This window comes from Ixodes scapularis, unplaced genomic scaffold (assembly GCF_016920785.2).
Source record: "Ixodes scapularis isolate PalLabHiFi unplaced genomic scaffold, ASM1692078v2 PGA_scaffold4__175_contigs__length_147842914, whole genome shotgun sequence".
Taxonomy (NCBI): domain Eukaryota; kingdom Metazoa; phylum Arthropoda; class Arachnida; order Ixodida; family Ixodidae; genus Ixodes; species Ixodes scapularis.
In genome coordinates, this window is record NW_024609879.1 from 87,251,188 (window position 1) to 87,278,661 (window position 27,474).

Genomic DNA, 27,474 nt, shown 5'->3' on the forward strand with positions numbered 1-27,474 from the left:
TTATAACAATTGTTCTATACATTGACATTAGACGTGGAATTGCCCCGTAATACCTCTGGGCTAATGGCGATTAGTTGGCTTAATTTCACAAGCGCATTGCTTACATACATGTTCAGATGCGAAAGTCACTCAAGCGTCGCATATTGTGAAACAGGCAGGAGAAACAATACTTGAAATATGGTAATACTGATTTATAAAAACGCAAAGTTATGTCTGCCTGACGTAATTAAATTACAATAAAGCAAGAAAATAATAAATGCAAGATAGACAAGGTTTGTTAAGAAATTAACATGTTGTTACGTGAGAACTTACGTACAAACTTTAGCAATTTTCTACAGGTACCTTAATTATACAGGCAAGACCTTTCAACACTGCCAAATACACATACGCTCATTCGAAATATAAATATTAAGAATTGTGTTTGGACAGAACGCGGAACCTAGTTTAAGAATCACTATGAAAATGATAGAAACAATAGTTAACTACCAGCATCTCCAGATTTCCGGGTTCAAAATTGTGCCTCTTGTCGCTGGGAATGAGTTTGTACGCGGAGAACGAACGCTCGACGTCGACAGATGTGATTGGTGCGTACTTATACTTGGGAAGATTTGACGGGTTAATTGACACTGGGATCCTACAGGGCTCACCAGCAAGGACTTCTGAAGTGAGTTTAAGGCCCCTGCTATAACAAAATGAAAAAAAAAAAAAAAAAAACTCAACGTATTTTGAAAAGATTTACACGTTAACCTTCAGGTGAGAATCATCGAAAGACGGATGGGTGAGAGCGCTGGTGAAGATGACATAACCTAAACTGAGAAATGGAAGGATGAAAGACATAAAAGGAAGGTTTTTCAACAATCTAAAAATTTGCTTTGTTACGAAATAAACAGTTGTGCTAACGAAATGGCTTAAACTTGCCCCCATTGATAAAATCTAACTTTGCTCTAACTAATTTCACATATCTTTTGAACTCAACGAGACACGCTCACTGTCTCAGGTCGTGAGAATAATGGATATGCCAAATTACTTTTCTTTAGGCGTGAGGAAAGAACAAAGGGCATAACACGTTTCCTGACGAAGGAAAAATATTGATATTTGACATTAGTGGACTACCCTAATAACACAAATAATTACGGTTTTGGTACGGAATGCAAATAATTTAATTGTACAGGGCCTATTGCAGTGGTTCTCAAGCACAGATGTTTCGGGTACCGCAATAAATATGAGACAAAAGACGACAGCAGACACACAAAAGATTGTGGAATAGATGTTTATTTTTCCAGTTTTGCTTGTTTGTGTTAGAGAAAGGTCAGGCTGAACAATAAAAGCCCTTTATTTTTCCTTTTACTAATAGCGACAATTCAGAGATCACACGCTCAATCCATCCCTTGAAAACATGCCAGCACAACATTCCACTATGTCAATGTTTCACTTTTTTTTTATTAACACACAAAACCTGTGGAGTGTCGTGTACTTTCCCATTATATGTTGGGTGGAATTTGTAAGAAAAGAAAATAACTACATGAAGTATGATTTTTATGAGTGTTCTATGAAAGTTGCCCCCACATCCAGGGGTGGATTTAGAGGGGGGTCCGGATGTCCTGACCCCCATCTTGATTTTTACATGTGTAAAATTTAGGGCGTAAAACAAGGGAGAGGGGGTTCCTAAAGATATGGTACGCTGACAAACACCTGACCCCCCCCCCCCCCCCCCGTCAGGAAATTCCTGCATCTGCCCCGGCTCACATCCATTTTATGACCTCCTCTAATCCAGACACACAGACCAGGCCAGCCATTGAATGTGTCCAACACACCTCCTCAGTTCCCAAGACCTATCCTTGCCATTGGCCCCTATGTCATAGACCTGTACGAAAAACCAGCTGCTGTATTTAGACACTTTTATTTTCTGCTTTCAGGGAAAATGGAAGCTTCCACACACAAATAGAGTGAGGATTTTCCCCAGGACGAAAATATGGATGTGAGAAAGAAAATAGCTCCGATGGTACAACACAAATGCGCTCGTGTTTGAACAAAAGCACAGAAGGTATAGCGCCAACGGTGCACTGGACATAACAATGCGAGTTTTCGGCACTCAAACATCATGAAACAAGAACGAAACAGCGGTGAGACATAAAAGTCTAGAACTTTAACTTGTGAGGACATAAAATTGGATACAAAATGGGTTGCAAAACCAAGTCAAATTATTCCCTAATGTGTCATGGTTCTATTACACAAGAAACAAATATATTGCAGAAGTCCTGTATTAGGAATGCTGTCTAAACCAAAATAAATTTCACAAGGATACCTCATAACATGAGTAGTGTCGAGTTGTGGGTTTTATTTTAAACTGTGCAACATACTTCCCCTAATACGAACACATACTGACTCAAAGAATGGTTGTGAAGTTAACATAATCTGTCTTTATCCTGGTTTAATCCTGATTTGTTTGACTAGTTCTAATGTTAAATAATCCACAGTAGCAAACAGAACTCACTTTTATGCCTCACTCTCTACACTGCCAAGCTTGTCACTGTGCACTGTGACTGAGCCCCAGTGCAGCTTATGGGCAATGGATAAATGAATCAAACGAATGGATGAAGGAACTGCAAGTGCTGCCTAAAGTCGAGGGTACTGCCTGTCATCTATCAAAACACACCGAAAAATAAAAGTTGTGCATGTTGCATGTGTTGAACAGAAATGACATTTCTTCAAAAGTGTGAGACACTGCAGCATATTAAATGTAGAGACTGGTCAAACATGCAAGGCGTGGTCATAAGGACCAGCATATTTGACATACCTTGCAAAATTCCAATTCCGAATGTACATACCTGAAACTAGGCACCCAAACACAGTTTCGCAAGAAGTTTTATGCTTATTCTTTTCAGAGCTCAACTCAGAGGTATTGAAATGTTGAAAATAAAGAAAAATCGGAGGCCGTGCATTTCCTATGTCCTATACCAGCCTGTATGTTGTCTGCACACTGGTTTATGAGCCCACTCCTGGTTAAGAGCCAATAGTAGGGGCTGGCAATCATCAATATAAAAGCAATAATTAATACCTCTAACAAAATGTACGAACAATGACCACCAGGGAACAAGATCACAAACCAATGTGGAGACGACGAACATACGGTATAGGGCATAGGAAATGCAGGAGCCGTTTTTGTCTGATTTTAATATTTTACCATCTTCAGCCCAGAAAAGAATACACAACTTATCGTGAAACTGTGTTCGTGTGCCCAGTTTAAGGTATGCTTGGAATGGGAATTTTAGTGAGCGTCAAATGTGTTGGTCCTTACAGCCGCACTCTATACATGAGCTCAATAAAACTAAACTGTGATTTCATAACACAGAAAAAAGAAACCTACAGTTGAGCATAATTTACAAAATGCAAGTCCTCCTAAGTAATAGGAAAACTAAGGCAGCAGTGGCATAGCCAGGGGAGGACCTTATGAAGCTTCAGCACCCCCTCCCCCCCTTTCCCCTCCCCTGCCCCAAGTTATGGGCATCCCCAACCTCAGCCCTCTCCTCCTCCCGCCCATAAAAGTTCCTGGCTATGCCACTGTAGGGCAAGGAAACTTGTGTAAAAAGAATGAAGATAATAGAAGTGATGAAGAATGATCATGAAGACTATGTACGGTAGGTCGAGCAAGTCAACAAGAAAAAGCTCGTAAAGCTGGGTACAATGAAATATTTAGACATGAATCAAGCTCATACATTACTTAATTTAGGAATTTAGCAAGTGCCTTAAATAAGCAACCGTGAAAACACACTTTGTTTTCTCGTTAAAACCTCAAAGTGTAGACATTAGCCACCAAGAGAAATCTGTCGAAACATGTCTAAGATAAACACTGAATTTCCTTCCATTTCTCTTCTAAAACTAGTCACCCTGGATCTGTGCTACACTCCGCCACAGGCGAAATTCATGCTGTCGTACAAAAGCTGCACTGCAAAGAAATGTGGTATACAAGAACACCTTATTTTTTCCACATAAAGAGATCGGTAAGTATCTTTCGCTACACTTCAAACCCTCAAAAAGTATTAAAAAAAAAAAAGGCATGTGTAAAGTAAAGACAACTAATAGTGCTAAAGTGCAGCATGTTTCAATGAAAAAGACATCCTAACCTACTCCTCAATGAGTATAGTAGTAATCTGTTCACTCCGTGCTGCAGAGTGAATATTCAACAGGGGCAGCGAGGCAAGATGGCAACACAATGTCAATAAGAACAAAGTGAGGGTGCAGGTGAGCTGGTGCAAGTTTACCATTTTGTTTAAAACACCAGAGACTGGGTGAGAAAATCTTGGAAACAAGCAAAAGTGGAAGAGACAGGGAAAGAAGTCAGTCGGACGACGTTTCAAACTCAGCTAGTGTGTTTATTCAGTAAACCTCTTATATGCACTTAGAAACCAAGGTCGTCACCAACCAACAAAAAGAGTAAAAAGAGAAAAAAAAATTCTTTCCTTTCCTGTCATTTTTTTTTTTTTTTCCCTTCAAATGTTACAAAAAATGTACACACTAATGACACGACATGACCTTTCGCAGTCACTCCACCTTTGAACAGAGGTCACATTTCTGAGAACCCCAAACCAGACCGGAATGACCTTGCTGGCCAAGCCCATCGAATTCGCAGTCATGCCATACTTCCATGCGATTTTCCGCAATGTGAAAGCTTGTGCAAAAAACTTCGGGTAAATCACTGATGGATTTCAAGTTAGGAAGCCTTACCCCATTTCAAAGAGAAAGAAGGGGGTGCCAGAAAGAGCAAATAGAGAAATCGGTATCTGGTGAAGAAGGAGTCATGTACGTGATACCTTTAGCGTGTAAGTTTAAATATGTGGGGCAAACTTCCAGGTGCTTGATAGGCCGAACACATAAAAGGAATGAAAAAATCACAGCAACCACTTCTGAAATAGAAACACATACAGGAATGCAACAACTGCACAACACAGCGGTTGGAGACACAAATAGTAAACAAAGAGGCCAATGTTGTCAAAAGAGTTGCAAGGGAAACAGTTGGAATTCAGTCAATAGGCAACTATATAAGCCAGGCATCCATGCACCTTGCTGACACTGACAGTACCAAGGCATTCCTGCCTTCGTAATTCTTTCGGTTCGTGCCTTGTGTGTGTGCATGTTCTTTTTTTTTTTTTTCGTCAAGTGTAGCAGTGCAAGAATTTTGTGGAAGTTTAGGTTTCAGTGTGAAGGTGACAAATAGCATGGAAGGTAACATGTTTTTTGTTCTCTTATCAGTTCGATGGGGCTTGGCCAGCAAGGTCATTCTGGACTGGTTCGGAGTTCTCAGAAGTGTGAGCTCTGTTTGAAGGTAGAGTGACCTCGAAAGGTCATGGCATGTCATAAGTGTGTACAATGGTGGCTGCGGAGTTTGAAAAGAGAAATAAAGGGCAAAGGAAAAGGATTTTTTCCCCCTCTCTTTGTTTGTTGTGTTGGTTGGTGATGACCTTGGTTTACTGAATAAACATATTTGCTGAATTTGAGACGACATCTGACTGACTTCTTTTCCTCTCTTCTACTTTTGGTTGTTTCAAGATTTGCTCATCCAGTCTCAGGTGTTTTAACAAAATGGCAACGTCAATATCCTTTTGCTGCATCTCCCTTCACCAGCTGTCAGGCTACAACAGGACAGTTTCAACAATCTCGAATGTGTCCTCGGTCGATACAGCAGCCAGGTGGTAAATACTGCCAATCCAGATGCGGTGCAAAAAACTGCACTTTGCACAAACAACACCCCGAACCAACTCGCTTTCTTGGATCAACTTTGTACATATAGGATGACGAACGTCTTCCAAATAAAAAGATGAAGCGCTGAATTTTCGATGTCACCTATGGAGGGTCATGACACAGGGGACATATACGACATCGGAGCTACATCACAGTTTGGCTGAAACTCGCGTCCAAACAGCGAGAACACGAGTTCCAGGCAAACACTGGCACAGCCCCCGCGTCCAATCCCTCGGCAGGCGACTCGGAAGATCCAGCAAGGCAGCCTCGTACCTAGGTGGCGTTTTGGGAAGACAATTTGCGGGTCTCGTCGCCACTCCACAAAGCACGTCGGTCGGCGTCGATCGTCGACGCGCATCACCTGGCACCACCATCCCTTGGATCGAGGCAAGGGTTGCTTGGCGGCAGGGTTCCTGCGCCCGCCTGGGTCCCGCGGTCGGCAAACTTCCGGCGACCGGGCACGCAGGCCTGCGTTGCGACGTTGCGGCCGTCCGAGAAGCAGCTGAAGACGAGGAGGTTGGCGTTGCCGCTTGGGCCATCCAACTTCAGACAGCAGCCGACGCCCACCGAACTCGTCTCGGGCTTCACAGCAGGCTTCGAGTCGTCCCCAGCGCCATTTGTGACGACATCGGGCAGCTGGCCCAGCAACATCATCTTCCGCTTGCGCAGTTCCTGCGAGCTCTTGTAGCGTTCAAGCTGTTTCTTCGTGAAACCGTGCGTGTCCGACATCTTGGGGAATATGGAGGGTACATAGTTTGCGTCGTTAATGTCGTCGCTCTTCTTGTGGCCTTGGAAGTGCCTGTTGCAGATGCGGGCGTAGCTGGGAGGCTGCCAGTACTTGCTGACGCGTCTGCAGCGCGGAAGACCGCGCGGAAATCAAAGAACTCGTTAAGAAACGCTGGACTCCACCAAAAATTCGTTTATTTTAAAGTGCCTGCATAGAACGCATACATCACAAACTAATTTTTTTTCCAAATAAAAAGATATTTAGAGCAAATAGTTTGTTGTGCCGAAATGTAGGGCGTGCACGGTGGATCTTGCACTGTAAAACAAGCCAGAAAAATTGGCACCTGGACAAAGAAAGCTCGAACTTTGACCAAATGTGCGCTGAGGTGGTGCATTTCAACAAATTTTATCATTTTAAAATTTTAAAGCATAATTCTCTTTCTGAAAAAAAAAAAAGAAAAAGAAACCAACAAACTTGCCAAAGTCGACAGCGGATATGTTTGCAGACGACCAGATTATTGATCAGTGGAACTTGTGCAGTGACCTCTAGATAGGTACAAAGAGCAGGTGACATTGTCGCTAGTTCGGTCGTCTGCGAAGTGAGAACATGCCCATCGTTGACTTTGGCAAGTTTGTCGGTTGTTTTTGTTTTTTGTTGTTGTTTTTTTAAAAGAAAGAGGTACATCTTGAAATTTCTCATGCTAAAATGCACCACCTTAATGTACATTCGGTGAAAAGTTGAGCTTTATACTTGTAGGCGCCGATTTTTCCGGCACATTTTACACCGTTCCCAACTCAAGGCATGTCTCGCAACTTACATATTAATAGCAATTTTTTGTTAATTTTTGTGATGTACATGTCCTGTCCAAGCACTTTCAAAAATCTTTCTTGGGAGTTCAGGTGACAATTACAGCTGTAACTAGATATCAGAACCGATCCTAGCTGGATTAACTTCCCTTTCCGGCTGGATCCGGCCGAGACCAGTTCCATAATCCGGCTTTGGGATAATGGGGCCATGAAGTCCATTACACTTCTGTGCCGCAATTGACGGTTTGAACCCGCTAGTCCCTACAGCCCGCAAAGCAACACCCGTGCAGCTAGTCAGAACCAGGTAATCCGAGCTACTGATGCACTGTCACATTCAATACAACAAGCTGAAACGGTCCTTTGGCTTCTTTGGCGCACCTGCTAGTTTTTGAGAGAGCTGGGCTCCGAACTAGAAATGGAATGCGAAGTTGAGGTCTAATACCTTTGACTCTGACAGATTGAGATACTAAGAGCATATGGGGAGCGCAGACACAAAAAAAGGTCAGCTCGGACGTTGATCGTAATAGTATGGCATGAGAAAGGGAGAAGAGGAAGGTTATTTGGTTTGTGTGTTGGTCTCAAAGTATGGTGGTAACTGGCGGCAAATAGAACCTTTTCCGGACTTTTGGTTCGAGGGTTTCTTGAAGGAGGATGTGGGGGCGAGGCAAGAGCACATGCAAATATTCCTTCGAATAAGGACTCTAGATCCTGTGACAGTGACCTAAATTCTGCTCTGGAGACATGGCTTTTGTGTCCATGATGGCTTATCTTTCGCCCGCAAGTTAGCACAAAGAAGCTTGTCCCCTATCCTTCCTACTGGCATCTCTTAATTCCATCTAATACAATCCTCCGACACAGGGCGCCACTTCTGAGGAAAAGTGAATTGACAATTCGTAACTTTCATTGATGGTAGTACTGCGGGGTGAGAATTGCGCTCCTAAACTCCTGGATGATTGACTTCATAATAAATGTGCTTGCCTACACCTTCCTGACGTGAAAAAATAAAGTAAGGCTCTAATACCGCTTGTATAACATAACTATTATTACTTACGCATTGCAGACCCAGTGTCATAATACTGTTCTACGACGATCATCCAGATGACAGCCATTTTAAAAGGTGCCAGTGTGCCCCCTACAAACCCTTTCAGGCAACATTTCATGGGTGTCGCCATCTTGACGTCACATGACCCTGCCGCCACAGCCAACCTTCAGTTTCTCGCCGTTGCTCCGCGTTGTGTGCTGCACCGGCCACCACCGGAGCTTTGTTTTCATGTTCTTTTAAGCTCCGCGTTAAAATCTTTTGTTTCTTTAGGCCTTTTCGATATTTCAGGCTTTCATTCAATCATTTGATATCTATATTTCAACATAGTCCTTGTATTTTCTTATTTATGGAATGGAATCGGGCAGCAAATGAATCGACGATGCAAGATTATTGCCTAGGCTTCGGAGACCATGCAAGTTCATAACATTCTTTCGTTTTTGTCGCTAATAAAGGGCAGTCAACGCCATTGCAACATATGTGCGCTTTAGACATTGTTTCCGTAAGTAAAAACCGAACCGCATGTACGCGCTTTAGCGAGCGACAGAGGCTTCTCACTGTTGCATCGCTCACCGTCTTGGTCGCTTGCTCCCGTCGCTTCCATGCGGTTTGCCTTGTCGCGTGACTGACCGAGCGAGAGCGAAGCGGGTCGCCGTCGCTTGTCTCGTTGCTCGTCAAATCGCTTGCAAGCGGTTTATACTTAGTATCGAGGCTCCAAGAGTTCAGTGCAGTGTGCATCGAAATTAGTTAAGTATAAACCATATGTAAGCGATTTGTCGAGCGACGAGACAAGCAACGGCGACCCACTTCGCTGTCGCTCGGTCAATCGCGTGACGAGGCAAACCACATGGAAGCGACGGGAGCAAGTGATTAAGATGGTGAGCGACGTTGTCTAGAAATAAAAAAACCGAGCGACACGACGGGCAACAGTGAGAAGTCTTCATCGCTGACTCTCGTTATTGTCGCCGTTGCTCGCTAAAGGGCTTACATGCGGCTCACCTTTTACTTACGAAAAGAATGTTTAAGGCACACACATGCAGCAAAAAGCACGACTGCGATAGCCTTACTGCGTCAGTAGAAATTTCCATATGTTGCAATGGTGTTGACTGCCCTTTATTAGCGACAAAAATGAATGTGATGAACTTAGATGGTCTCTGAAGCCTAGGCCATAATCTTGTATTGTCGATCCATTCGCTGTCCGGTTCCATTCCATAAATAAGAAAATACGAGAGCTATGTTGAAATATAGATATCAAATGATTGAATGAAAGCCCGAAATATCGAAAAAGACCCAAAGAAAACACGATTTCAACGTGGGACGTAAAAGAACACGAAAACAAAGCTCCGGTGGTGGCTGGTGCAGCACACAATGTGGAGCAACGGCGAGAAACTGGAGGTCGGCAATGGCGGCCCAGAAAGCGCGCCGACTGGTGGCAGCTCAAGTAACGGACTCCCTGAAAGCGTCTATGGCTCGTGAAAGTAGCGAATGCTTGGGACTAGGCTAGTCTAAGTTGCCTGTTTTTCATACTTTCTTCAAGCTGCCCTAGTCCTAGGGTGTTTTATTGGTAATCCTTTGCAGAGCAGCTCAATCGAAGTATGATTAGACTATGCACGGCACACTCTACACATATCTCACAGCATGAGCTACCATCCAAAATAAGAACCTTTCAAAGCTTTCACCTTGTGCCAACGACCGTCCTAATGGGGGGTGGGGGTGCATTGTTTTTGGTATGTGGTGCAACGTTCACTAAAGCGGAATGTCTATTGTATAATTACATCCCTACATCGTTCCTTAACTGTTAATACAACGAAATAACACCGAGTGCGCAGGCGGGCTGGCGATCGGGATGTTCGCCGTCAAGCATGGGCTTGACGGCGATTTTCCGCGCAAGCTGTCCAATTTTGGTTAAAAATGACAGCTGCCGTTTGCTCAAACGTGACACGCAAAGGCCGTAAGGAAGGTATAATCCACCCAACTTACCCGCTCTTGCGGATAGCATTCCGCCAAAGCTTGCGCCGACTGGGGAAGCTTGTCTTGCTTGGAAACCAATAATAAACGAGGTCTGGAGTATTCGCGTGCGTGTTGTTACACCCGACGACGCAGCATACGGGGCCGCAATTTACCTGCTTTTTGGTGCATTTAGACCATTTAGACATATTGCTTATCTTACTTCACAAAGACCAACATCAGCACGCCAAGACACTCACCCGCTCAAAACCCCCTTCTCATCGGATTGGCTTGTGATGGCCCATGGATATGTGCTGGCTCTTTCTAACGTTCGAATTACCGGCTTATTTTTTTTTTTATGTTTTGGCGTTATTTATTTTTCATTCGTATGAGATGAAATGCGGAACCAAATTAAATTTATTTTAAAATCTATAATTTATTGTTTTTGTTACATTTTTTACACAGTTCCAAAACTGAAACCGAAAATTTGCGACAACGTGGATAAATAGCGGGATGTGGATAAATAGGATTCAGATTCAGTGGATAAATAGGGCATGGCAGCGCTTTTAGATTCAGATTCAGAAGGCGTTCTTATTGCCACCACAATAATCTTTATTTATCTGAAGGGTGTGTGAGGCGAAGCAGAGAGGCGAAAGCCCGTACGCGAGAACGTCTGCTGGCCGACCCGACCCCCGCCCCCAGGAAACAAAACGATCAAAAACTAGAAAACAAACAACAATCACAACGTCCGAAAAATCCCCAAACCGACCTGTAAAACACACCCCAGGGACGGTGAAATCCATCCCCGCGTATTCACGCTCAACTTACTTGTAATAAGGTGGAGAACTGGGCCAGTTGGTTGACGTTATACATGATCGGGAAAACAGTTCAGAAATCACGGACTACGAAGAGAAACACACACGACAGGACAATGCTGTCCTGTGTGTGTTCCTCTTCGTAGTCCGTGTTTTCTGAGCTGTTTTCCCCATCATGTATATCGACTTACTTGCTTGAGCATTGCCTTTACTCTGGATTTGGCTTCTCGCCGGCCCAGCGATATCCATCTCCTCGTCGGGGGTCGTGACTCGTGCCTACCTGAGTGATTGATCTCCATGCTGAAATACTACGGACAATATAACACGTCCGTTCGACACGGCGGTCAAAAACATATCTTGCTTGCAGGCAGCGTCGCGGTTCGACACATATTTTCGGAAAACAAATGAGTCGAATGCTGTTTTTGTGACCTTATAAATAATCTGAAATACAAAAAAAAAAAAAAAGCTTTCTCAAAGTACACCAGCTATCAGGCCGAAAGTAACGTTTGCTTACCTCTGTTTTTTTATGACTTATATAGACGAACGAGCTGAATGCACAGTCATAAAATTTGCAGTTGATTGGAAAATGCGTGTGACTCGTACAACCGCGCCAAAACCTTTGTTTGTTCGCACCGGTCAAGAAACGTCAAGGGGGGGGGGGGGGGGGGGGAAGAAAAAATTAAAATTAAAAAAAAACAAAAAAAACAACAACATTATCACGATTACTACTTGCCGTGTGTCCATCCATCCATCCAAAATTCCTGTCACGAAGCAATGGGATGTTGACACATTCTGATCCAGTAGGGTGAACATGTTCGAACTTTGTCAAAATTTAGTTCAGAAGTTCCAAGTCCGTCGCAGTTTTGCTCAGAAATTCGAAGCTTGTCGAATTTTTAACTCAGCAGCTACGAAAATTCGAAAATCGTCGATTTTCTTTGCGTAATTAGTTCGAAAATGTCGGCTTTTATAGCGCGAAAAATGAGAAGTTCTAAAACAATTGAAATTATCAGTTCCAAAAATTCGGAAGTTCCAAGATTGTCGATAGTTTTTAAGTTCGACGTTTCGAAGCTTGGCGAACCTTTCGAACCCTTTGGTCAATCTTCGACCATCAGGTTCGCAAAAAGTTCGCGGCATCTCTATTCCTAACCAACAACCAGGTGGTTTTCAGTTATCGTTTACTTCCGTTTAAAATATGTTGTCTTGCGTTTTTCAACGAAATATTGATGTTTCTGAGGTACTACTGCTACCTACATCATGTTGAAGCAAAGAAATGAGCTCCCGAATTTCGTTTCGTACCCCTTTAAAGTTCAAAACGAAAAAAACAAAAAAAGCACAATTTTATGGTTATTCTGCTCTTCATTGTAGTTTAGAAAAACACGTAACGTACAGAGTTTCTTTGTTGTGCGAAGGGTATCTGAGCCTGGCGAAACACCCAAATGCACGACCTGTGACAATCGCCCAATTAAATTCCAAAATCTAACTTCAATCCTCATCAGAAAAAAAAAAAAAAAAAGATTGAGTTTATTATTTGTTACAAATGCAGTTTTCAATTTAATTTTGGTCACGCACGTATATATGTTTTATATATTTTCAATTGTGAACCTTTTTTTTTTTTTTTGTGTGTGTGTGTGTGTGTGTGGGGGGGGGGGGGGGGGTTCAAATGAAATCATTGAAAATACATAAGCAAACTGCACCAATACGGCAGAGGTCGCGCGATCAGAGCAACCAAGTAAAAACATGCACGCTTTCGCTGCACAACATCACATTTGCAGAGAGGCGCGAAAACGTCCATATGAAACATTATAATTTATGATCAGGGGTAGACGTAAATGATTTGCTGCCACATTTAAACAAGCGCTGAAAATGCTGTGCTTCTTACCGATTTTTTCCGCCACTCGACAGACTGGCGATCGAGATACCAACTTTATGCAAAACGAATTTGTTGCGTGCAAAAACTGAATTGTGCCTCAGAAGTTCAGGGCCTAACACTATAATTCACATTCGCTTTCTCCTTTTTTCTAATCGCATTTTAGAGAAGCGTTTTGAAGGTTGCTTTAGCACGTCGCCAAACACTTAATGCGTCACTGTCACTGAAAACAGTGGACAGAACCCAGCCTACTATTTTCGTTCAAGTTGTTTGCCGCAAATCACATCTCTCGGGTACAAACGATCGACCTTCTCTCTCCATAAAATAAAAGAAACAAAACTGTTCACCTTCGTTTTATGTCGCCTTTCCATCGTGATCATGCTTCGGCTGTTTCCACAACTCATTATGCATTTTCTGCACGGCCTCGTTTTATATATGCCGTGAAATAAATATTAAATATCGCCCATCGCTTCACTTCAGCGAGCCTGTAATGATTAGAACGATTAAAATATATATATTTATATCAGGGTGTCGAACCGGAACCGAACCGAACCGAAAACCGGAACCGAACCGGTATTTTTTCCGGAACTGAACCCGAACCGTTATTTGTTATCGCGATGAACCCGAACCGGAACTGAACCGGAAAAAAAATAACGGTTACCGGCTCATGTCAAAACGGTTCGGCCACGCGCTGTTGACAATGAATGTGCTATCAAGGCCATTTGTTTTTTAAATGCCGTCAACTGACACACACCTCGCCTACATATTTTTCTTCTCCACTCAGTCTTAGGAATATAAACTCTGCATCCATGAATCTTGGCAAACGCTGCATCCATGAATCTTGACATAGGAACCAGTATTGCGCTGGTCGCGGCTTGCACGGGAAAAAAAAAAAAAAAATTAAAAAGCTGTGCAAAAAAAAAAAAAAATCGCGTCACGGGATTTTATTTTTTTACAATCTCGTAAATCCTAAATGCTGCTGTGTGCTCATTTCATAACACGTTTCTAGAACGCGCGAGTTCTTGAAGCTTGCTTCCATCGGAATGAGAAAAGAAAAGGCTTTGGAGTTTGATAATAATGCATCCGGTTTCGTATAGGCACTTAGAAGCTAACATATTTGTTAGACAGCGAACTCTTCTATTTTAATATTTATCCTATTACGTCCTTCTGGCGTTGCGTTCGGTGAAGTGTTTTTCATATTCCGTATCTTGTTTAATGAAAACTTCTTTAAGGGTCTAATTTGAGTTACCGAAGGCTAGTTCAAATAAAGAAAGCTGTATTTTCTCCCCACTGTTTCTTCAATTGCTTACACGCCGAGGTGGCGGGATAGTTAGCGAGTTCTACTTGTAAGTGGGTTTGTAAGGAGGTCGCGGATTTTACAGCTACTGCGTCGGATCCAATTAGATGAAGTCCGAATGCGTAAACGTCGGTGAGGTAACCTTTGAGTGCACATAAAGAAACCATTCCTGGTAGAGATCCCTGAGCCTTACACTACGATGTATCCCGTTTCGTATGAGCTGATTTCAGATGTTTTATTTGTAATTTATTTTGATGTTGCAATTTGTCATTTATAATTTCCGAACCGGTTCGCGAACCGGTTCGCGGATCGAATTAATCGAACCGGAACTGAACCGGAACAAAATAAATTTACCTGAACCTGAACCGTAACCGAACCCGTATTTTTTTCGGTTCGACACACTGATATATATATATATATATATATATATATATATATATATATATATATATATATATATATATATATATATTTTTTTTTTCTTCTACTGAGTTTTTCCCTTATCGTGTCATATGCTACTTTTTTTCTCGCCAGTCTCGGCTGCTACAGAAAATTATTACCTAACACCAGCTCGGCTGCACACTCCCTGTCTTTTTGTTAGGTTATATCTGTTCACGGAAAGATGTCCCCTGATTCATCACGATTTGGTGTGAGCAACACAGATCCGATCCTGTTACTGCCAATTCTAGGTGTGCTGCCATATCATCCCGACGTTATCCGCATGTTTTGCACATATGTTCTGCAGTACTAGTAACCGGGTCGTCTGACAGCTCTTGTAACTTCTAGCAGTCATGTCTCTAAATTTGGGGATCTATACAGCCACTTCAGAAAAAAAAAAAAAAAGGTATGGAACCCAGAACTTTGTGACTTGGTTCACATCAGACGACCCAAATGCCGCCATTTCCAAGACAAAACTCTGCAAAAAATGTAGATTACGTCGGCAGGTATGAAAACAGCCCTAAAATCAGCGGTAACAGCGGTTCTTTTTTTTTTTTTATGTTTTGCTACGAGTAAGCGAAGGTGCCACGACCCTATGGCTCTACCTTACACAGAAATTAAGCCACTCATGATGGCGAAATTAAAAAAAAAAAATTATATGTATAATATATACATACATATATATATATATATATATATAAACGAACATATGCAGATGAATAGATGAATGAACCATACTTAAGCCAAAATATCTCTCTCTCTCTCTCTCTCTCTCTATATATATATATATATATATGTATGTAGCAAAATTTTAAAAAAAAAAAAAACAAAAAAAAAAACACTGTTATTGCTGATTTCAGGGGTGTTTCCATACCTGCCGACGTAATCCACATGTTTTGCAGATAGTTTTGTTTTGGGAATAGCGGCATTGGGGGTCGTCTGATGTGAACCAAGTCACAAAGTTCTGGGTTCCATACCCCTTTTTTTTCTGAAGTGGCTGTATAGATCCCCAAATTTAGAGGCATGACTGCTGGAAGTTACAAGAGCTGTCAGACGACCCGGTTACTAGTACTGCAGAACAGAACATATGTGCAAAACATGCGGTTAACGTCGGGATGTTATGGCAGCACACCTAGAATCGGCTGTAACAGGTCACTCGGATCTGTGTTGCTCACACCAAATCGTGATGAATCAGGGGACATCTTTCCGTGAACAGATATGGCCTAACAAAAAGACAGGGAGTGTGCAGCCGAGCTGGTGATAGATAATAATTTTCTGTAACAGCCGAGAATTTCGAGAAAAAAAGTAGAATATGACACAATAAGGGAACGTCTCATGTGAAGAAGAAAAAGAAACATAAAGGATTCTTGGTGACCAACAGCGTCGTTTTGGTCGTCATTCGAAAGTTGGCCAAACGCTTACTATGAAGTCTTTACTTTAAATGATTCTGCTTTCATCGACCGGAAATAAGAACAATGTCAGACTGTCAACTTTCATGGTGTTATTTTAAGAATGCAATGACTCCAAGGTTCCATCGTGCTTTTTACACATACCATCGAACTTAGTTCGCATCTGGTAATAAGTAGCCAAGATTATAACTCGTGATGTCAGAGCGAGGAAAATCCCGGTCGTGACGTCACGAACGAAAACCGTTCGTGACGCCACCGAAACATTTCGGCGCTAATGATCTGCCGATGAAAAACGTCACTTATTTTGATTGTTATTTCATTTGTTTAAAGTGATTATAGACTAATAAATCAATTAATGGCATTACAGTGACATTCGTGCCTCTTCTAAATATTTGGTGGTATTTTTATTGTTGAGTTGCAAAACTGATCATAAAAATGTGCTTTTATGGGCAAACTAAAGCTTGGCTGTGATGCTTGTGTATCAAATATTACTGTGTGTTTGTTGAATATGAGTCCCTCTTTTCTTACTGCTTTTCCGTGCAGTGCAATGTATTGTGGAAGATTTACTGGATCAAATAAAGTGTTTGTTGGTCACCCTTGACCAACAAACACTTAAACAAAAAAAAAAATTTCAAAGGAAAGCGAAAGTATATGTTTGACGCTTTGAATGTTGTTACTTTTCTTTATGGGGCCAAGCATTTCTTTTTTAGAAAGCAAAAATAAACAGTTTTGTAGAGCAATTGGGATGCACATAACTCTGAATGCCACTTTAATCGTTTGAGCGCTCTCTAAAGATAGAAACACATTTTAAGCGTCATGTGTACCTCCAGTGCTCTCCGTGGGCTGTACGTATTTGCTCTCTACAAAAAGTTGATAAAACATAAAATATACGGACCTATAAAGAAGAGAGACAACATTGCTTAATTAGCTGACGCTTTTGACACACCAATTATAAAGGTGTAGGGACCTAAAAACACCTACATCAAAGGTGTAATGCAGAAACTTCAAATTTGAACGCAGAGGTATAAGGCTGCAAAAACACCTATCAAAAGATGTGAGTTGTAAACATTAAATAAAAGGCCAGTTATAGACTTATAGTACAGGTGTTTTGAAGTTTGCTGTGCATGGACCGCCAGCACGCGGCCATAAGGGAGTTCTAAGTATACGGGTATTTCCTGTACGGTATTTCCTGTACCATGCATCCCTTACAAAAATATGTATGGACACTTCTAGGACGTTCTATAGACCAGCGTCCATAGGGAGGACAAAAGGCATCTGTAGGCGGACCACGACCTCTGTTTCCTCCGTGAAGTCGTCCTATGGCTTCCCTATAGAATATTGGCCAACGGACGTTCTATGGACGTCCTATTCTATGGATGATGTGTGGTCATCCTATATCCTCTCTATGGCAAGGCGCCATATAGAGTCCATAGGGACTCTATAGGGCGTCTACACAGGGTCTTTACGGTGTCTATAGGGTGCCTGTAGGAAACCCATACGAAGTCTACAAGGAGTCCCTAAAGACGCCATGCAAGGTCTACACAGGGTCCTCATGGGGTCTGCAGAAAAGCCATACAAGCTCTACAAGGAGTCGCTACAAGGTCCGCAGAGAAGCCACTCAGTCTGCAGGGGGTCTGCTATGGGGTCCGCACCGTGCCTTCCCCAGAGCGTGCTCCGAGTCTCGTGTAAGCCAGAATTCAGTCAGAGCGGACACTCGACGTGCGCAGTTTCGGTATCCGTCGAAAGGTATGTCCATGGCGGTGTCGTTCAGGGCAATCACGACGCACGACACTTCGGGATACTCGTCATATCCATGGGATCAGTTCATCTTGCTCCAGGACGAAGATCAAGCGCACCAGCGGAATTTCGAGGACGTCGCCGCCGACGAGCATGTCAAAGATGCGCTTCCTCGCCGTACTTGACGGAAATGGCACAATTATAGCGACTTTCGTGTTGTGTGCCGTGAGAAATTTCAATTCTTTTACTTGCGAGTTTTCCAAGTGGCTCCGGAGCTTCACCGGGACGGTCAACTTCGAGAACCACTGCTGCAGTTCACTTCTTCCAGGCTCCCCAATGCCTGTAACTCCAAAGAACTGCGTTGGACGAAGTGAAGTGAGGACCTGATTAAGGTTGCGAGATATGCTGCTCGAAGGGAGTTGTGCTGCCACGAAGTAAAGTGATAGAACAAGGACTGCACGCCTCGATCTTTCCATGGAAAAGATCCTTCGAACCCCGAGTCGTGCGAAGAACCGGCTTTTAGCGATTTTAATGGTATTTCGACATGCCTTATTGCGTGATTTCGACTTCAAATAGCCGCTTACTTAAATCCCGCACTCCAGGTTTTTCCGTATTAACGTCCCGTGAACTGTGTATTTCTTCAACTATTTTCTCTCTCGGAGTGTACCGGTCGATCTTGATGGGCTCTCGCATTCGAAAAGCTCGATAGATCTAAAAAATCTAAAACGATTCGCGAAATCATTTACAAGTCTTCAGCAGCACTGTTCTTCACACGCAGAAAGAAGGCAATAAATTATTAATATTATGCGCATCGAAAGTTCGACTATAATAGATGTAAAAGCAAACATTTCTGAGAAATAAATATTTAAAAAAAATATTGTCCTTTATATACTCTTTTTCCCCTATTACGTCCAAGCTGATTACATTTTTTTTTTGTGATTATATTTCTATTACGTTACTAGAGCCTCGCACACTGACCCCCGAGTGTGCGATGCAAAATTAAAATGAGATACCCACAAACCCGTTGCAGGTGCCCTGAAGTCGCTGACGCAAATTTTGAGGAATTTATTTGGAAAAGTATTTGGAGGAGACCAAATACATTTGGTTGTATTTGTATCTTGTACTTAAATACTTTTCTGGAAATGCATTTAGATTTGTAATTAAATACATTTTTGACGAAGTATTTTGTATTTGTATTTCGATACATATTTGCGTGTATTTTGCCCATCCCTGCCCGCGTCCCTATCTAAGCCTAGCACAGGCAGACAGTGGGGCGTCGCCATGTCAGGGCGCGCCCCGGATGCGAGGCGAGGCCGTATTTCCTTGCGGACGGCTCTCCCTCGCCCTTTCTCCTCGGTTGATTTGCCTTAGGTTTGCCCAAGGCACTCCCCTCGGGATTTTGATACTTGGACGCGTCCGCCACTCCGGGGGTCCAACCTACATCCGACCACCCCGGGCGCGTCCATTCCCGCAGGGCCCAAATCCAACGAGAGCGACTCTCGGTTGGGGAGTCTCTGCTCGACGCGGAGCCTTCCTTTTTTTTGCTGATCCTCCCCCTTGCGTGATACTGTCATTAGCGGCAGCGCGGACTCCGACAGACGATCCCGTCAAATGAGACAGGATCGCGTCAAATATCGTAAAATAAACACATCATTATCCAGACCAAAGGAACCTTTTGTGTTTCAATGTGGTACCCCAAAGGGAAAACCCACATATAAACAAAATAGATGCTTTCTCGACTTGCTTTTTGAGTAGATAACTCTCATATCTACATTGCAACAACAAAAAAAATATATATATAAAAATTGTTTTTTTTTTTTAAGAAAATCGATGTCAAAATCTGTACTTCTTGTTTTTAGCATAACATTAACGTAAACGTACCGCAGAGGGAATTCCATACAACTGAATGATTTTATAATATATATAAAGAACGTATTTTTGGGCTCTCTATAGACATCAAAAATATTGACGTAACCCAAGTAGATCGCCAGTATTTAATTGTCAAAGTTCATCAAGAATTAACCGAAGGGGCGTTTTTGACATTTTTACAAAAAAAAAAAGAAGCAAAGCGCATAAAATTATTTCGTGGCATTAGAGCCTTTTAACTGTGCTCACAGACTCACAGAGTGCTTGAAAACATATAATATAATGGGGACTGAAAATCCACGGCGGGAAATCGAGCGAATTATCGGACCCACGACGGATGTGAAAAACACTGCTTTCCGCCGCAGCCTCTTTTAAAATTCGTAAGTCGAGAACAAAAACTCCGACGAACTTGCGGTTCGTGGCGACTACGTCAAGCAGCTTTTTTTTGTCGATTACATTTTCGTATAGACCAACAAAGAACCGAGACGACCAAGACGCGCAGCACTAGCTAGAGAATTTTTTATTGTTGCAACTCGCACCAGTTACGAAAATCTGGACGACCCGCGCATTTAGAATGTTCCAGGCAAAAATATGGATGGAAATCAGGCTGGAAAGCATCACAACTTGTCAAAGGCACTTATTTAGCCAGTCTGCCAGTGAACGTCGATTTCGTCACTATTCTTGCCCTAGACTAGCACCGTAATCACAAAGTCACTAAACGCTTGTGCTTGATAGAGAGACACTGCATTCTGCATTCGGTGCAGAACGTAGCTTTCTTCCTGCTCTGGACAGTGAGAATAAATTTGAGGGATGTATTTTCGCTCACAAAATTGTATTTAATTACAATTGTACTTGAAATACCCACGTTTTAGTATTTAAATACACACGTCAAATATATTACCCAATTTGTAATTAAATACAAATGCAAAATACACAAAGTATTTGAAATACGTGTTTTAAATACTTGTATATGAAATACTGCCCATCCCTGATATATATATATATAAACGAATATGTGCAGATGAATGAACCGTACTTAATCCAATGAATCAAAGAATCAAAGTTTTCAGGAACCCGCCGAAAGCCAAAAAACGGCGGAGCCAGGATTTTGATTCATTGGATTAAGTACGGTTCATTCAGCTGCACATATTCGTTTATATCCTCCTCGGAGACCACATACGATGACGTGAAGTGCCCGTGTTGTATATATATCAGTGTGTCGAACCGAAAAAAATACGGGTTCGGTTACGGTTCAGGTTAATTTATTTTGTTCCGGTTCAGTTCCGGTTCGATTAATTCGATCCGCGAACCGGTTCGGGGCGCTGAACCGGTTCGCGAACCCTGTTCGGAAATTATAAATGACAAATTGCAACATCAAAATAAATTACAAATAAAACATCTGAAATCAGCACATACGAAACGGGATACATCGTAGTGTAAGGCTCAGGAATTTCTGCCAGTTCTGAAATTGGAAAACAGCGCGCAAAAAGACGAAGACGACAAGAGAAGAGCACAGGACAAGCGCTGACTATCAACTGAAGTTTTATTAAAAAAGGCTCAAGCAAGAAAACACCACACAGTCAACCAACGCCGAAACAACCAATGGCGTGTCGCTCACCAGTCATCTATAAAACCAGGATTGGTTTCTTATGTGCACTCAAAGGTTACCTCACCGACGTTTACGCATTCGGACTTCTAATTGGGTCCGACGCAGTAGCTGTAAAATCCGCGACCTTGTAACTGGGTTACAAACCCACTTACAAGTAAAACTCGCTAACTATCCCGCCACCTCGGCGTGTAAGCAATTGAAGGAACAGTGGGGAGAAAATACAGCTTTCTTTATTTGAACTAGCCTTCGGTAACTCAAATTAGACCCTTAAATAAGTTTTCATTAAACAAGATACGGAATATGAAAAACACTTCACCGAACGCAACGCCAGAAGGACGTAATAGGATAAATATTAAAATAGAAGAGTTCGCTGCCTCACAAATATGTTAGCTTCTAAGTGCCTATACGAAACCGGATGCATTATTATCAAACTCCACAGCCTTTTCTTTTCTCATTCCGATGGAAGCAAGCTTCAAGAACTCGCGCGTTCTAGAAACGTGTTATGAAATGAGCACACAGCAGCATTTAGGATTTACGAGATTGTAAAAAAATAAAATCCCGTGACGCGATTTTTTTTTTTTTTTTTTGCACAGTCTTTTAATTTTTTTTTTCCGTGCAAGCCGCGACCAGCGCAATACTTTTTCCTATGTCAAGATTCATGAATGCAGCGCTTGTCAAGATTCATGGATGCAGCGTTTATATTCCTAAGACTGAGTGGAGAAGAAAAATATTTAAACGAGGTGTGTGCCAGTTGACGGCACTTAAAAACAAATGGCATTGATAGCACACTCATTGTCAACAGCGCGTGGCCAAATCGTTTTGACATGAGCCGGTAACCGTTATTTTTTTTTCCGGTTCAGTTGCGGTTCGGGTTCATCGCGATGACAATATAACGGTTCGGGTTCGGGTTCAGTTCCGGAAAAAATACCGGTTCGGTTCCGGTTTTCGGTTCAGTTCGGTTCCGGTTCGACACCCTGATATATATATATATATATTGACATAATATTTGGTATACTATTTCAGCTATGTTCGTTGGTGTCTTTAGCGGTGTGTCTTGTATGAACAATGTGAAACACATGCGCGTTTCCGGACGCGCGTCCAGCATAAATGTATAACCGGTTCGACGGAATCGGTTGTCTCATACGTGTATATGAGGCCCGCTCGCAGACGATTCGGTCATACATCTCTGCAGAAAACACCTCGCCTTTTGTTCATATGCCCGAGCTGCGTGACGGTGGCTTAAGAGCCCCGGGACAAGCTGATTAAGGGAGTAAAAAGATTATAGTGTGCTGGAAAGGCAAACAGGTGTAGTACGCAGCTCGGCGCCCGCGATGAAGGTGCGCAGACATCTTTATTCCATTCGTGTTTGGCCCTGGGCTTTGCCGAAGCGGACGATAACGGGAAAAAAAAAAAAAAAAAAAAAAATACTGGACGTTGTCGTCGTTCCCGCGAAAACGAGGCTCGGGCAACTTTGCGATACGCCGCAGACGAGGGGTCGTGCGTGCACCTGCTTGCTTTGCAGCAAGATACCATCAATGGCCGATAAAGTCTACTGGTTTGCCCCAGACACGACAAGGTGCGAGCGGTGATATTTTTCTTTTTTCCTTTTCTGTAATCGAGCAAGTTACGCCACGGCGAACATCGATTCTCGACTGACAACGAAACGAAATAAACTTGCTCTGTCGTGGCTAAACTCTCAAACATAACAAAGTGTTAAAAAAAAAAAAAGAAAAAACACGAAAGATCAGAATTGAGCACAGAAACCGCAGACACCTGATAATTTTGTGTGCACATTTTTTATTTTTTATTTTTTGTTTTATTTTTATGCATTACGCATGGATGTACCAAATGTCTCAACTTTCTGCGTTTTTTTTTTTTTCTTGTAAGAAAGGTGTATATTACGTATATATTGCACCATGCGTTAGGGCTGGTGTTTCAATAAGTGGACGGGGTCGCTGTTAACACAGTGAGAATAAATGGAATGGCACCGGACTCTTTAATTGGGGGCAGTGCCCCACTGGGTCCGTTAACACCGATCAGCCAAAACATGATCGACCATCTACTTAATACGGTGTTGATTAACCATTGGCACGCCAAACAGCTGCAGCCCGTTTTGGCGTGAATTCTACAACTCCTTGTTAAGTACCATATTATAAACACAGGTAGTGCGATTCCTCTAGATCATGAGGAGGTGGTTTCTGAGCTTTGAGCTGGCACCCCTTCACATCCCAGATGTGCTCGATAGAATTTATATCTTGCGAGTTAGGTGGCCAGGATATCAACCGGAATTGATCGTCATGCTCTTCAAACCACATTAGCACAATTATGGCCTCGTGACATAGAGCACTGTTTTGTTGGATGATTCCGGTGAGGAAGACAAGGGCCATAAATAGGCGTAACTGGTCAGCGGCGACGTTGTATAGTCCACAGCTTTTATAGTGTGCTCTGCAGTAACCACCGGTCCCAGTGACGCCAGTGAGAACATCCTCCAAGGCAAAAACCCTCGGCTACCGTCCGCGTCAGCAGAAGTAGATAATGCGGTCGGCATGTCAGCTAGGCGCGCTCACACCCATAGAAGTAGGGGTGGTCATAATATTTCGGCTGATCAGTGTACATGGCTTGCGTTGACGAGTTTTTTTTTCTCTCACCGCCGAATCTGTTCTGCACAGCACGAACAAGTAGGAATGACCACTAACGTGATTTGATGACACCATTTGCAAGCCATGCAAATCATGTGCGAAACCATTAGGCGCTACGGCACTATCTAAGAGTGATCACCTTGCGTACTTACTGCTTTTCGAGAAGTCGGGAGCGTGGCATTTTTCTGGCTGTCTGCTTGCATTCTAGCATATCACGTGTTATTTTTATCTGTGACTGGGCACAAGTAATTTGTATAGGTCTAAATTTGTTCTTATTGAACATTAGGTGCCATTTAACACGATTAAATGTTGCACTTTCAGGTAAAGTTTTATTCCTGTCGGAAAAAAGAAAGAACGAGAGAAAGCTGGACAACTGGACAGCACTGTAACATACCATTGTTCCCTGACTTGAATGTCATCGAATGCCATTCGCAAACGGAGACATTGACAGTGGTCATTGGATAGTGAGAAGAAAAAAAAACGCAAGCAGCTTTCGCTCACTTTTTGCAGGTCAGCGTTTTCAGCTTCCACTATGTCTGCACCTTGAGATCGAAGTTAAGGGTATACGAAGATCCGGTAAGAAAAGCTAAATCATCCGGGCTGAGCGCGGTACAGTCTTTGAGCGTGAGTGATTCCAGCAGCTCGTCGAGCAACACCAGCTGCTGGATCCCCAGGATGCTGATCTTTCGCATGCTGTGAAACTCTATCCTGTTGAGATTCCTCAGTAGTCCTCTCTGAAGGGCATCCATCAGAAAAATGTCGTCGAAACAGTCGCACAATCCTATGGCCAGGTCCTTGATTCCATAAGAGCAGTTGAAGAGGAGGCACAGGTCTCTCGTCTTGAGAGAGTGAGTGCTTTCTGGGTGCACGAACAGGACTTCTAGTTCACTAAATGGCTGTTCCCTGACTTTGATGCCGTTCCTCCTCCAGCACATGTTGACAGAAACGAGCTGCAGCATTCTGATGTTCGGACACGCTGTGTCTATGGCGGCTAGGTCGACGTCCGGCATGGCTAGTTTGAGGACCGACATTTTGATACCCGCTTCCTGGAGCACCGGCTCAAGCTGCGTGTAGAAGAACCATTCTGAGGTGGACTCGGATGTTCGAATGGTTAGTTCCGCCAGCCCCGTTAGCAACCTTAGCGGAGAGATATCGTCAGTCGTCTTCACTTCGATTTCAATGGCTCGCAGTCTTGGACAGAGTTCTACGGCCTTGGACAGGAACTCTCTCCGGGTAGGTCTCACAGACGTCTGCACGGCGAACGCGTTGATGTCCTTGTACTCTCGGAGTGACAGACGGAAATCGGTGGGCTTAATTTCGTTCAGCACCACCAACGCCTTGTCGAGAGAGGGTAGGTTGATGGCCTCCAGGTTTGGAAGCCTTTCGAGGAGGTAGACAATGCTCTTGACGGTGACACCGACAGGAGCTCCCTCCACGGAGATGAAACTCAAGTTCAGGCATCCTCTGGAGCCGGCCTCGTCTACCAGGGACCGAAGTCCCACGTCCGTGATCTGAGGCGTCTCGCACAGCGTCAGTCTGTGTAGCTGCTCGCAGCTTTGTCCTAGGGTCTCAAGGACCTTGTCGGTCAGGTTCTCAAACGCGACTAGGAAATGACGTAGGTTAGGGAGCTTGCTCAGCATCGCGCACAGCTCCTCGTTGCTGCACGTCATGTAGAACTCGAGCGACAGGTCCACGAGCTGGCTGCCATATCTGCCGATGCGGCTGAATATGCGCTCGAACCTGGACGGCTCGCGGCTCTCCAGGAACTCGGACGTCAAGAAGAGGTCGAGCCTTGTGACGCCTCCGCGGCACAGGAGGATCTCGAACTGGAGGCAGCTGAGGGAGTGCGGTCCCCTCTTCCGCTGGACCTGCTCGATGAGGTGCTCGAGGAGCGGGGCCGCGCAGGTGATGAAGGGGTTCATGCGTTCCGGGAGTCCGTCGATGCCCTCGGGAGGTACGCACTCTTCGACGGCGGGTAGGATGACGGTGGCGACGACGTTTGTCGCCAGCTCTCCCAAGGATGGCGGAGTAAACCGGCGAGACATGGCGAGGGCGCTAGGATAAAGAACAGCAGGGTGCATGGTGCCGTTCCCTTCCTCCTCTTTTTCTACCAAGGGTTGTAAACTACACATGGCTTGCACGTGATGTCATCTCACTATGCTCTTGTTCTTGCCGAGAAAAACAAATAGGGTGGTGCGAAATGTGTGTTGCAGGAGACACACGCTCAACTGCGAGGCCACCATATGATGTTGCGTCAATTATGCAAGTCATGTATACTAAACACTCTTGAGCTTGGAAGTTCTCGACTTTTTTCCCTTAACCGCATTTGCGCGCTTGGATGTTTGATTCTCTATAGATAATTGCAAGCATGGCGCCACAAGTGGTGCCCCATGCGTGCAAGCGCGTGCAACGCGCGGGTGAACGTAGCTTTGGCAAGCTCGTAATCGCACGGGCGTGCCTGCTCGAGCAGAGACATGGCGGCGGCCAGTCGCCCAGCTTGCAATCGTCTATATGTACTAACTCTTGAAGGATCAAGTGCGCGTTCTTTGTTTTGTATGACCTCGGTAACCTCGGCTCGTTCACCGGATTCCTGACGGAAGGAAGGACTGAGAACGCATGCATTGACGTCGCACCAAATGCAATTCTGGTGGCGAGAGTTGTCATACTCGCGGGACCCTGGGCTTTGCTGGCGACGATGGAAGGACGGAAGAGAAAAGGATTACAGTCACAAAAAGACGATTAGAAGATTCGTGGAAATTATCTAGGGAAAATTGAATGATGTACAATTAACTTGCACAGCTGGGGACAGGCGGGACAGAGGAAAATTGGGACTCCCTCCCGCGTGGCTCCTGCTCATATCTCAACCCGGTCTCCCAGTGGGTCCGATACTGGAGTAACGCCGACAAGGTTTGACCAGAGGAAAATTGGCGACTCTTTCGCCAGGGAGAAGAGGCGGGGGTGATGTTTTTAGTGTTTTTGTCCGATCCCTCGAAGGTCATCCTGGTGATATCCCACACTGCCTGGTGATAGTTACGGGGAGAAAATTGGTCTTAAAAAAGTGGGAGGAATCATATGTTTGTCTTTTTAGACTTAGGCTAGGTGGCGCAAGCTACTGCCCGTTACAAAGGGTAAAGCCATTAACATTCATTCATCCATCTACGAAAATTCAGATTGAAGAACATCCGGCGACGGCACAGCGGTTACTGAGCAAAGCGAGGATTCCACCGCGTCCCGGCGCCTCCTCCTCTCTGGCTCAGCGCCAGCTGTGCGACGCTCCTTTGATGAAAACGAAAAAGCTCTTTCTTTCTCTCTTTCTGGCGCTGACAAACTGACAGACACCACCGGGTTTTCGTCAAAACGAGGGTTTTAATGCAAACACATTAGAAGTAATTAGTTCAAAATCGCCTCATCGTCAAAGCGATTTGCAGACAATTTAAAGTAGCAGACGAAGCCCGTGGTAAAGCTGCGGCACGGACACCGTGGGCACGGACACCGTGGGCACGACACATGACCTTATGGAAGTTTTTGCAGGTGATTTA

The 27,474-nt window shown here is 43.7% G+C and overlaps 2 protein-coding genes across 2 annotated transcripts; both read right to left on the reverse strand.

Annotated features, from left to right (window-relative positions):
* Positions 1-1,315: 1,315 nt before the first annotated feature.
* On the reverse strand, positions 1,316-10,553 carry LOC8027922. The gene is made up of 2 exons (XM_029988173.4): positions 10,292-10,553; positions 1,316-6,589 (listed from the first exon to the last, which is right to left on the reverse strand). Exons 1-2 carry the CDS (start codon positions 10,465-10,467, stop codon positions 6,097-6,099), a joined length of 669 nt encoding a protein of 222 aa, XP_029844033.1. The 5' UTR covers positions 10,468-10,553; the 3' UTR covers positions 1,316-6,096.
* Positions 10,554-24,465: 13,912 nt separating this feature from the next.
* LOC121046083 lies at positions 24,466-26,067 on the reverse strand. Its single transcript, XM_040499801.1, has one exon. The coding sequence runs from the start codon at positions 26,065-26,067 to the stop codon at positions 24,466-24,468; it is 1,602 nt and encodes a 533-aa protein (XP_040355735.1).
* Between the last annotated feature and the right edge of the window lie 1,407 nt (positions 26,068-27,474).

Coding starts and splice junctions, on each gene's coding strand:
- LOC8027922 (XM_029988173.4), bottom strand. CDS start 10,467: ATGTCTAAATGGTCTAAATGCACCAAAAAGCAGGTAAATTGCGGCCCC. Junction 6,590..10,291: donor AATGCTATCCGCAAGAGCGG/GTAAGTTGGGTG, acceptor TCCGCGCTGCAG/ACGCGTCAGCAAGTACTGGC.
- LOC121046083 (XM_040499801.1), bottom strand. CDS start 26,067: ATGTGTAGTTTACAACCCTTGGTAGAAAAAGAGGAGGAAGGGAACGGC.